Source organism: Haliotis asinina, chromosome 3 (assembly GCF_037392515.1).
Source record: "Haliotis asinina isolate JCU_RB_2024 chromosome 3, JCU_Hal_asi_v2, whole genome shotgun sequence".
Classification (NCBI taxonomy): domain Eukaryota; kingdom Metazoa; phylum Mollusca; class Gastropoda; order Lepetellida; family Haliotidae; genus Haliotis; species Haliotis asinina.
This window is the reverse complement of record NC_090282.1, coordinates 46,783,823-46,797,154: the sequence shown is the minus strand read 5'-3', so window position 1 is coordinate 46,797,154 and position 13,332 is coordinate 46,783,823. Positions and strand designations below refer to the sequence as shown.

Here is a 13,332-nt window from a genome sequence, read left to right as displayed (position 1 = left end):
AGTATATTGTACTGTGAAGCGTTTTCAAGTCAGGGGGTCATCTCAAAATGTTTGTTTTTTTTAAAAAATCTTAAATCCTCGCAATGACATCAGGACCTATGGTTATTATGGGTCACATTTCGTATCACGGTAGTAGTATTTTAGTGGCACACTTTTTAAGGTAGCACTTTAGAGTTGCCTCCCTTTATGCGTTTTGACTGTTAGTAAACATGAGGTCGTACGAGAAAGGTCTAAGTTAATGGCAGTGTGGTGGCACAGTGCTCAAACATTCAAGAATCTGGGACAGTTATAAAGGCTTTGCCAAGACTTTGTTCTACTTTTTTATGTTCAATGCAACAAGAAAGTAAAATGAAGCTCCTTCCTTCCAGTTCTTTGTTTTCACAGATCAGTGTTTACTTTTTTATTGTGGAGTTTTGTAACACCACAGGAAAGAGTATGTCAGTGACAAGGTGAAATTTGAAGTTTGCTCTTTTATTCTGGGAATACACTGTTCTAATAATGCAATAGTTTAACCATATCCAAGCCCAGAGCTAATGCACATTATTTTGAGAAAATGAAAAGAATTTTAGAAAACTCTTTAATCTGGAAACTGGTCTGTTAATTTAAATTGAAAATGATGAAGATGTTTACTTGAGTGAGGAGATGTGTACGTGAATGATAAAGTTGACAGTTTGTTAATGCACAACACCAACTCCTGTGAGACGACTGACTGACATCTAAGACAATGACTAGTCTCTAGAGAGAGTATCTAGGGTGTCAAAGTGTCTACATTGGGATGTCACTCTGAACGCCCAAGATATAAATCCAAATTTAAGCCTATGGTCCTAACAAGTCCTGTATTTTAGCCCTTGGGCTAAATTTTGCATGGGTCTAAATACAAGAATTCCTTGTACCATGTATATCTGATTGATGTATTAGTTCAAGCTAGGACATGACAACAGTCACTTTACCGATAAATCTTAGACATACTTATTTTCTGCAGGTACATGTGAAATTAGGATGAGATTGAACTGGACCATGGTTTATTCAAGACTCCAGATAGGGGCTGTATCAGCGTATATATGGATAAAAAATATGCACAATACAGTAGGTAAACGTATCAGATACGCAACACAGCAATGGTGTACAGTCTTTACCTACATATTTATCTGAAAAGGTATTTCTTTATTGTTTACTGACCTGTATACAGAACAGTAGCCATGTTGTGCATATATGTAAGAAATAAAACACACATGCTATTAAATTCCATTCAGCACTCTAAATATACTTTTAAGTTTTTCCACTACTCTTATAATGAAAAAATAATGCTTATGTACTAGTGTAGAAAAATTATCTGGAGCTCTGATTATTAAATGCCACAGTCAGCAATACTCCAGATTAATCATGGCAACAGTGACAGGAAAATATTTGCTTCTGACCGTACCAGTTCAGTCATTGATACTGTGAATAATGATCTATTCAGGGAGGATGACATACTGCCATTAACAAAGTCCCTGATCTTATCCAATCAGTCTGGAATCCCATGATAATCATGATAGTAACGGTAGTTTTGTAGATTTAGATATAACCAGAAGTTTTATACACTTTAACTCATTAAGCCCTGGAGCCGCTCCACTGCCCAACACCTGGTACCCCTCGCTGACTGCCTGATTGCTGCGACGAGGCTAATTAGTGCTAATCATGCCTGATTTCCCTGGCAGGTCTCGGATATGACAGGAAACTGTCTAGTCTCACATACAAGTACTGATTATTTAATTGTGTCGTAAAGATGGAAAAGAGGCTGATGTGAAGACATATATTACAGCATTTCATGTAATTTATTACATGTGTCTCTTATACCCCTTTACCAGTGTGTGCTGTATTTTTATCAACACCTACGCGGTCTTTGTAAGTACGAGATGAACAAATATACAAATTCCTCCTGTCTCTCTCATGGTATTGACTGAATTATAATATATTATTTATAATAGAGTTTGAAAAGAGGGGGGAACTTGCATTATAATCGTCTACATTTTTTGCCAATATATTGCTCGTGCTTACTGACTATTTCGAGGAAAGTATCAATAGGTGTGTAAGTAACATGGAGCCTATAGAAATTTATAGTTTGTCACTTTGTTCATCTTAACTTAACGCTGTAAACATACATCACCATTCATACACATACATACTGCATGATACATTTATCCTTACTTGATGCTAAACAAAGCTTCCTGTCATGTGATTTGATAAAATATCCCGAATGTAATGCATTATATCTCACTTACTCATTATATTGGCTGATACTTTGACCAATCGTATCGTGAGAACCTGTCACATAGGAAGGGCAAGGTGATGGGGCGTGGCCTAAATTTCTGAAGGCCACGATTGGTCACTCAGATTGGATACATTGATTTTTTATTGTATTGTTGACCAGTGGATATGTTGTGTTTTGGTTGTATATTCTCACTATCATGTAACAATTTGTGTATTGTCTGATATCGTATCGCTATCAAGGTTCACCAGACTGCACCCATTTGTGCATATACAGTACAGAGAATGAAGCGTAGCACCATCAAGTGGGTTGTCCAACAAAATAACAACACATGTTTATTTTACGCTTGTCCCGGGACAGTCCGTTCAATAAGGGAGTAGGGGCGTGGCTACATATAGATTCTACTGGAGACTGTTGTTTCAAGACCAAAAGTAGCGCTAAATAATCTTATTACTGTAGTCTGAATGATGATACGCAAGGGTATCAATACCATGACTAATATGCTATCCTGCTTTTACTGATGATGGATCAACAGAATTAGTTGCTACATGTGATAATTACAGAGAGGTGTCAAGAAACTTTCAATAGCACATAAAGTAAGGGATTATGTAAGTGTGCCTTTCTTCACACATGTTTGGAATCTTTGTATGTAAGACATACTTAAACCAAATGATGTCCCTCTCATATCATTCTGTGAGATTAAATTGTTCAAAACATCTATGTCAATGGCAGTAAAGACGAATTTACGCACATGCATAATAATCTATCAAAGAAGCGTTTTCGCTGATACATTGCTAGTGTTTACTGAATATTTTAAGGAAAGTACTAATAAGCTAGTCTGTGACTTACATATAACAGATTCACAGTTTGTCGTTTTGGTTCATCTAGATTTAACGCAGAAAATATACGTTATCACACGAACATACATGCATGCATATTGTAGAATGCTATTCCTTGCACATACATAAGACAAAGGGTCATGGGGTGGGCGTCATCAAAGTTCCCGAATAGGTCGTTTTGTATCTTAACTGTTCAATATACTCCATGATTTGTTATATATGACCAATCGTATCATGAGATACCTGTCACATTGGAAATGACAAGTGATGGGGCGTGGGCTAAATTTCTGAAGAGTACGTTCGGTCACTAGACAGCTTGGATACAGATTGACTATTGGTTAGATCGTTGACCAATCGATATGCTAGATTTTGGCTTTATCAAATCTAGCTATCATGAAACGTTTGTGTATGGTGAACATACATAATCGTAAGGATGCCTGAAATGTACACGTAGAACTAGCAAGCACTTTGACGAGTTTATTTTTCTTTGAAGCGCTCAAAGCGCTACAATCCGATTATTTTTACTCCGAATAACCCAGTCCAACTATTGTCTAGAGATGGTATTTATTTGCATATACTTTTTGCGCACACTACTTGTACATCAAACATAATGGTTCGCTGGACATTTCAGTTTAATCTGCACATTGTTATGAATAAATACCATAATTCAAGTACATATATTATAGAATTTTAAAAAGTAACACGATACTGATTTATTGTGATGTATACACTTGAAGTTGAATCTCCCCAAATATTTATGAAGATGGACATACTTATATTTGTTTTGAAAGCAAACGAGGTTCAGAAGATTGACAATGGGCGTGACTCCACAAAACAGGTTGTCCAATAGCGCATTAGTTTGTTTTACACTTGTCACGGGACAAAAGTTTACCTGGACATGCATTCGGCCAGAGGCTGTTATTTGGAGGCTGAAAGAGGTGTTCACATATCTCATTTAGTGTTGTCTGATTGAATGATTATACGCATCAGTTCCGTAACTGATATATTATCCTCCTTTTATTGACGATGGATCTGATCATTACACAGGATAAGATAATTACAGAGATCAAATACAAACGTTTCTTACACAATGCTTATGTAAAGTGCATTGAAAAATCACATTTCAAACAAACATGAAACAGCTTGAACAAAATACCCCAGTTACCTTTGTATGGTTTATGTGTACTATATATGTATATTATGAGTAGATGCAAGAGTTATCACTTCATATTCGATTATGTATTATTGTCAGCTTTAAAAATCAGTAGTCGCAAATGAGTTAGGTCTAAATTAGTAACTTGGTTTATTTCAAATCTACACGAACATGAATGTAACACAGTATTGCTATTTATGTCTACGATTCATTATATGGACTATTACAACGAATGAATGAATGATTTAATTTAGAAGAAGGTTTTGTAACCTTGTCACCGTTAATTCAATCAATGTGCAAACATAGTATCTTAGTATTCACTCCCAATGACAAGGAACAAACACGTACCTCCTGTAACAACATCTCATGATCCCTTTTCTCACAGACATGTGTGCATTTGCCTGTATAAGCCCGCGACATTGCAAGCAATTATTATCAAAACATATTAATAGTTCTTCTGATTAACACAGAAAGTAACCTCTCTCGTAAGAAAAGCTAATCTTATATCATTACTGCTAAATTGATTGAAATTATAGGTACAGTACGAATTTAAAATGTAAAACCCCCAATACGCGGCTCTCGCTGAATGAGAGGTGCTTTTCATAACCCCCAATATGCGGTTCTCGCTGAATAAGAGGTGCTTTTTATTACCCCCAATAAGCGACTCTCGCTGTGAGAAGCTAATTAATTTGCCGCATATTCGGCCTTAATGAGTTAAACAAACACAGTTGACGTTGTAGTTGTCTGCCAATATACATGTCAGCAATATTAATATGTATGAGTACATAGTGACAAGTGGTAAAGATAGAGTTATTTCATGTATATTCATAACATGAATGTGCATTTTACTGTTATAAACTTTTAGATTATGATTGAGTAAATTGTTAAAAAGCCTTAGGCTGAAACATTCTTAATTCTAACATTATAACCCAAAACATGTACTTGGTCATACATTCTCAATGAACATGTATTTTCCTTTCTTGTTCCACAGAATGGACAGGTACTTATTTCTGTTTCAACTGTTGTCTTTTAATATAGATAGTTGAGTGTATCTACTGGAATTTGAATTCTAGATCTAATGGTTTGCTATTCTTAGTACATATCTGTCTTACCTAAAAATGTGTTTCCTGTCCTTTTTTTTCATATCTTTTCTCACACACTGCTTGTAGATTTTCTGAAGAAATGGAATAATCTGTTGTAGAATCTTCATGAGCATTTTGTTCGGTTTGAGTAAATCATAACAGAGTTATATGATAATCTACTCTTGTCCCTAAATATTTTACAGTGTTATAAGATTGGTTAGTAGAACAGTTAATGAACCTATAGCAGTACCAGAATTTCTACTACCCGGGTAAATCTGAAGAGGATATTGTTCTGCATTGGCAAAAAGTCAAACAAGGGATTCATATTTTTAAGTACTGGGTTCCAAAACGCTAAATCGCTTTGCGTTAGAGAAAATGTATTTCTATGAAAAGAGATTTATCAAATGCCAGGCTTACCAGCGCGGATATATATTACATCATCTTTTTTTTACCCACCGAGAAAGCATCTTTATCACACCTATCATGAAAAACTGCCTACTTATGGCATTAGTTATTGCTTCAAGGATTTCAAACCTTGCTTTTGGACCTACACTTGGTAGCATTAAGACCCACTTAGGGTTGTAATTAGAGCACTGCAGAAGTTGTATGTCAAGACTCAAAAGACGTCAATGGGACCCAAGGACAATGCCCAGTAAGAGCTCTGAAATGGTATTTACAAAGCTTAATTGGCAATAATATGTTTCAAAGCCCTATTCACGTCTGACAATTATTTTTTTTTCCTTTGAAAATTGAATATATCATCAGCTTATAGAAGAAACTATATTTTCCTAGTTTTTTTTCTTCTGTTTTTCATTTTTCCTGCAGTACCTGTGCTTCATCAGTAACAAAACATATCTTGTAGTGTATTCCTATTTCTTATGTTCCTACTAAGTTCACAAAGGTAAATTGTAGAGGATCATACTACTTAAGAAATTATTCTTTTCCAGACTAGACTACGTTTCACTTGAAATATGTATACTGAACTGTCAATAATAACAACAGATAGTGGTAAAAGTTAGAGAGTTTTTAGAGGAAAGAGACTGATGTGTGCATGTGGTGAGCCTGAGGCAATGCCTTCAGATATATATTGTGGCTAAGCAATGCCATTGAAGAAATGTCTGGATGTTAATGATTATACACCTGTCTCTGTTTCAGCCCAAGGAATCCGATTGACATTGTTGTAAGTAATTCATTATTTCTGATAATTTCCATATATTTTTGATAATTTCCATAAAGTGATTGTTATATGATTGTAGTAGCAATGAAGTTTGACAAACAACGAGTAAATTGGGATATTAATATTCAGATCTTTTTCATGTTAAAACAACTAGGCCAAGACTGTGCTTAGTCTCTGTATATACATAATTTGGATTGTAACAAATAAACTCATTTAAATTGAAAAGGAGCCACAGGGAGAACAGAGATTCAGAACCTGAATCTGGGAAAATGTAGACGTGCTCTATTTAGGGCTTTAGCATTGCAGATAGGGCTAGGCTGTAGGGAAAATATTGTGGTTCAGGGACTGTAAGACAGACTAGTACAGGTGCACTGGTCCAGTTAGGAGTTGCAGGTTGCAGTGACCCTTGTTTGAGTCCCACACTGACCTTATATCTTGTCATCACTTGGGACAAAACAAAATGATACTGTTCAAAGGAACTCAAAATCCTGATGTACGTAAGTGGACTGAATGTTGTTAACGATGTATATTTCACAAACTAAGGATCCCCCTGAAATACGAGGGGATGTCAAAAAAGGTGAGCCTAACTATATTCTCAATGTAAAGTTTCCATTTTATTATGAAGGGATCATTAGCAAAGCCATATCCAAAGTTTTATGTATGTTGGTAATGTGCTTCATGAGATTTGAGTCATCAGAACACATTGGGGTATAGTATTTGTTAAATAATTACAGAACATGAAAACGATATGTCAGTTGGTACCTCTTGGATGGTGGTATGTCCTCAGATAGTATGATATGAAATATGTTCAGAATGGTATTGAATGTATTCCTGTCAAAATCAACAGTGTCAGTTGTGTCCATATATCCAAGCTGGCGTTGTTTACAATATATTGGGAGCTGACACTTGTGTGACTATTCAGTATTGAGCTTAAACCCTTGGTATCTTGTGTAAATAGTGAAAACATTAGAACCTGTTATATGTTCTTACGATTACTTCATCTGGAAGGGGGTGGGTAATGTTTCCAAAACAAGCTCTTTCAGTAAACCTCTTTCAGTAAACATGAAGAGGAGAGTCACTTTAACTAGTGATTGTAGTTTCAAATTGCATTTTTATGCACTTTAACATGTAAGTTTGATTTTAGCGGATTTCTACCTACCTCAAACACACAAAATGTTTCTTGCATATGTTGTTTCCTGAAGTTTGTGAAGCACTTATTTCAGATTCAGATTTCAGGTTTTGGGGGGCTACCAAGATAAAAAGTCAAACAACAAGGCTGGAACATAGCAAACCAATTTGCTTGAGGTTGACATATATTACATTGTATGCAGACAAATAAAACATAAAAACAGCTGCATTTATATCATTGTCCTGGTGAGGCTCACAATTGTTTTTTGACATCCCCTTGTATCACAGATTTTTTTCTTGGAGGATATGAATATGATTGCCAAATCAGCTGTCTTAGTGCTGTAACAAAACATAACCAATCAACCTTTACATTTGAAGATAACAAATTTTGCACATGCTAGATGTGATAAACTTCTAAAGAATATTTCAATATTTACCTGACTTGGAGAATCACTATCACACATTTCTCACACATCATAGGAAAAAAACATGCTTCTTATTTAGCTAACATTTGTTCATATACCTGTTTGTGAAGAGTTATAATTCTATGTGTATTTGTGCATTTAGTTTTAGACAAAACTCGAAATTTAATTTCTTCAAAATGAGTCAACTTGCTCTCAGCATTTCTGTTTATATCATGTAACCACGAGTAAGACAGGAATAAAATTATCTGTCTGTCTGTCAGCTGTTTGTGCTTCTAAGCATAATGACATATGAGGGTTAAAAAAAACACAAGAAACTAACTCTCAGGAGTAAGACAAAGTATCATTCATGTCCTCTTCTTCTGAGTGAGGGACTATGTATTCAGCACCGTCCATCCCAATTCTTATTAACGTGTAATACATGTGCGCATCATCTTTAAATTTGGTGACAGCCATCAGGGGATTTCACAGACAACAGTTGATTTTGGTGAACTTGACCTTATTTTCAAGGTCACCATGACACTTTGACCTCTTTTCAAACTTATGTTAATGCAGTATCTCATGGACTCTTCTCCCCAATGCCTTTGAATTGGTGCTAGCCTGCATTAGGGGATTATGCAGACAGCAGTTGATTTGGGTGACCTTGACCTTATTTTCATGGACACTGCAAAGCTTTGACCACTTTTCACATGTATGTTTTAATAGCACGATATCTGATGGACTTCAAATTTAGTGACAGCCTACGTTGGGGGATTATGCAGACATCAATTGATTTGGGTTACCTTGACCTTATTTTCAATTTCACCATGACACTTTGACCACTTTTCAAACTTTGTTAACACAATATCTTATGGACAGTTGTACCAAATGTCCTCACATTTGGTGACAGCCAGCATTGTGGGATTATGCAGACACCAGCTGGTTTGGGTGACCTTGACTTTATCTTTAAGATCACCATAACACTTTGAAACATTTCAAACTGATGTAAACTGGATGTCTCATAAAACATTGCACCCAATGTCTTCAGCATTTTGACAGCCTACATTGGGTGATTATACAGACACCAGTCATTTCAGGCATCTTGTATGTGACCAAAACGTAAAAAGTAGTAAATGTGTAAGAAATGTTTCATTCTTCTTTAGCGATGGGGGGACATAGCCATATTAATAGCAAACACTTGTTGTATACACATCATTTCTGGACTACTCCTCTCTCTTTCATCATTCACGTGACGAAGGGGCAAGGAATAGTCCAGTAGCATAGTGTACAATATAAGGAGGAAGTTTCCATCCATAATATTTTGTCTTTTTCTTGTATACCAACTTCTATATGTCTCTCAAGAACTTAACGCTCAGTAGAATAAAAGGATCAGCCATTCAACCAGAACAATTTAGTTAATGCAAACAATTGGGCTGGTAGGGTAGTGACTGATCCAAGCTCAACTAACTGAAAAAGTTGGCGGTGTAGACAAATGAACCATTCATTAAAATCCTTAAAACCGTTGCTGCAAAGTAATACTAGGAACTAGAAGTAACTATGAACGCTTAATGGCTACACTGTATTGGTATACTATGTCCACTGTATTTTAATTGCTAAATGCTAGTGTTAATACTTGTACTTGGTTGACACATGTCATCAAATGCCAGTGACATAGTTTATGGTGCTTGTGATGTTGACCACTTGATTGTAAGGTCCAAACTCAATTATTTACCAATTACTGTCATACAGCTTGAATATAACACAACAAACAAAGTATTTGTTTTCCCTTTCAAATTTCAGCATTTTGGAACAGTGTCTGGTATATGCTTCTTTCTTGTGCAGAATCAAGAAAAGGTTGTTTTCAAGAATGGTAGTGCTACAAGCCAGGGCGTGCCTTCATCAAAGGACATGGAGTCCTCTATTCATATTGGAGTTGTGTCAGTTGACTATGAAACCAGAGAAGGATCAGCAAAGCCTGGCAAAGACTTCACATACACTCAAGGCAAATTGGTACATACAATTTATAGTTAATAGAAAGTGAAAGTGAGCTACATCTTGTGACACTTTAAATCTGTTACATGACATGTGGCTCTTTATGAGCATGACACTTATCATGAAAGGAATACATACATTTTAGGAACAGGACTTATATATGACATGTTGAGGATGTCAAAATGTTTGTACTTGAATTCAGATTACATCTCTTTATCTGGTCCAACAACTTCCAACTTTACAAGTGTCCTGGTTTTATGTGCTGTAGGACACATGTCATATTTTGGCCAACTAGATACTATCAGATTTATTCAAATGTGAGGTCTTGTTGCAGTCTGTATATTGTTTCATGCAGTATCATTACGTATTAAGCATTGATTCTTGGACTGCAGCGGAGAATATGCTACATGAATATATACCTAGTAATAAGTACAAATATGTATGTATTCATGAATACTCTAGTTGTAGTTGCTTATGCTGAAACATTTCATTGGAAATTTCTATAAAGTTGAAAAGTAATACATCATGAACAATGCCACTTACAGCCTGATGGTGCAGTTGGGGCACTGACAGAGTGATAAAATTTTTGCTACTTCGTGGCTTAGAATTATTCTAACTTACCTATCTCAGTTAACTAGTTCCATGTAGAAAGCACACTCTTTTAAATATTTGTTAATATTTGATTCTAGTGACCATGAATAATGAATCAAGTTAATGAAGGGATATATACTAGCCACATAAAGAAACTGTGCATTGTCAAAACATTATCCCAGTTGATAAGTACGATAACAGTGTCAAAGGTATAAACTTTAATGGAGGGATCATGAGACCATAACAAGTTGGGAAATTTTCAGTTGAAAAGTCAGTCACAATGACGTCACACAAGGGGGCAGTCACAATGATGACCACAGGTGTAGATCCATCTTGTCCCAAACATGCTCTATTGGGAAGAGATCTGGTGAATTTGCAGGCCAGGGCAGTAAGTCAACCATTGTGGTGTTGCAAGAAATCTATAGAAATCCTTGCCATATGAGGGTAGGCATTGTCCTGTTGGAATGTTACCCAGGGCCATGACATTGCAGAAAAGGAATTTCCACAGGTCGAAGAATCTGATCCAAGTTGCCCTGACCAATCATCAAAGGAGTTCTTTGGTGTGCTGTTATTCCACCCCCATATAATCACTGAACCACCAACACCAAAGAGATTCGTCTTCAAGACACAGCCCTGTGCATAACGTTCTCCCACGTGTCTATAGGCATGTTGACATCCAACACTATGGGAAATGTTAAACCTGGACTCATCTGTAAAAACAATATTTCTCCACCAAAACATTGGTCTGCGGACATAATTTCGGCACCACATTCGGCAAGCTTATTGATGATGTTGTGTCAGGATAGGTCGTATGGCAGGACGTGGTCTGATCCTCTGATGACTTAAATGTTGTTGAACTGTGTTGGGGTGAATACAGTGAAGTCATGGGATGGTCCAGGCAGTCATCATTGCAGTCTGAAACCTGTGGTGAAGATGGGTCACCGTTATCCATCTGTTCTGTCTTGACTTTGGTACACATGGATGTCCAGAATGTGGCCAATGGATGACGTCATTTGCGTTCTGATAGCATCTTCCCAGTGCAGAAATGGTGTTCTGGTGGCAGTGTAAATGTGCATCTACTTGTCATTGAGACATTACCCCACGGACCATCCCAGTGGCCTCATGACGTGGTGCAGATGTTAGCCTGGGCATGCTATGCATTTCAAAAGTTGTTAAAATTTTTTAGCGATCGCAAAGGCAGAGGTTGAGCTTTTGAAAGTGAGAGTATTGTGTGGCATTCATTTGCTCTGTCTCTCTTTCCTGGAATGCATGTGCAACAACATATTGCACGTCTCAGGGACGAAACCACCGACATTACGGAACATGCTATGTGCATGCATGTTGGATACATGCCATTAATCTCTGAGTTTAAATCCTTATGTGTCTACACAGGTTTGATGAATTTAGATTTTTAATTTTTGTATGCACAGTTTCTTTGTGTGTCTACAGTCCCTTTGAGTCAGAAACGAACTGATGAATTGCAAATTTTATAATGGTACAAAATTGCCACATAAACATAAATAGTACAAATGTTTATCATTTATTGATACCCAGCAGCTTTCTTATATTTTCCAGACTCCACCAAACAAGTTGTTTAAGAAGCTGTCATCATTGAAAATGCAAAAGTTGTTGTCTGTTGTGGCGAGGTGAAACCGCAGAAACGGAACAGCCAGTCATGGCGGGGGACATCTCAAAGTCTATTCCTGTCGGTTCCTTGTCTGTCATAGTGTCATAGTCACGACTTAAGGTGATGACAAGTGGTGCCACAGTTGCCTGTTGTAAGCCATCCCGAGACCAGTAGCCTTGTTCAATGTTGTTCGCTACCTTGTTGACACAGTTTTGTCAAGTTTCAGTCGTGATTTTGATAAGGGATTCCTTCTCCTTTTGACAATACCCCATATTTCAATGGGGTTAAGTTCACAGTGATAGGGTGGAAGTCACAGAATATCATGACTTACTTTTCATGTAACTGTCAGCTTTGTAGAAAGGTTCACCTTTGTGGGTTTTTATGATTTCATATAGCTGAGGCTTTGTTGCCTTTGAAGGCCGCGTGATCTGAAATTTGTCAAGCCATGATATCATATCACCTTTTCGACTGTTCAGTGTTGGGGTTTTACTGTTGGGTTACTGCACGCGGTGGTATGGGGCATTGTCCATTACAATAAACGACTTCTCTAGTAGAGCTGGTACCAACTTGTTTTCAACCCAATCGAGGAAAACCACCCCATTTATCTTTGAATGGTAGTCTCTGTTATCTTTCACAGAATACCAAGTCGCAGCCTGGGAGAAAGCCTTTGCTTGGAGCATGGAGAATGATTAGTCTCTCTCCTTTCACTAGAGGCAGCTTTCTACATGACCCCTTATGACCCCCTTTGGGGACCCACTGACTTCTGGCAGTGTGCGAAGTATTGACCCAGGTCTTGTCCAAGTACACTGGCTCGAACTGTTCCTTGCGCTTCTTCTTTATTTCCCTGAGAAAATTATTTATATATATCAGGGCGTTCACACAGTACTGAACTATTCTCCCCCTAAATTTTCTTATAACAATACCCGAAGGAGTGTAAGAGTTGCCAGAGTGTGTACTTTGATAGTCTTAGGTTGTGTTTGATTCAAATACTGCTTTAAAATTTTCAGTGGCATGTATTTGGTTACAGAATAGAGCTTGTTGATAGACTGCCTTACAAGGTTCTTTCGAAAGTTGTCCAAATGTTTTAATTT

The 13,332-nt window shown here is 36.9% G+C and overlaps 1 protein-coding gene across 2 annotated transcripts in view; it reads left to right on the top strand.

The window, feature by feature from the left end:
• LOC137278128 (sodium/calcium exchanger 2-like) overlaps positions 1–13,332 on the top strand; it is a 125,750-nt gene that overhangs the window by 85,680 nt on the left and 26,738 nt on the right. For both annotated transcript variants that reach the window (XM_067810277.1, XM_067810276.1), the window contains 2 exons: positions 6,481–6,505; positions 9,874–10,041. In XM_067810277.1, the coding sequence (XP_067666378.1) occupies positions 6,481–6,505; positions 9,874–10,041 (193 nt within the window). The remainder of the gene's footprint in view (positions 1–6,480; positions 6,506–9,873; positions 10,042–13,332) is intronic.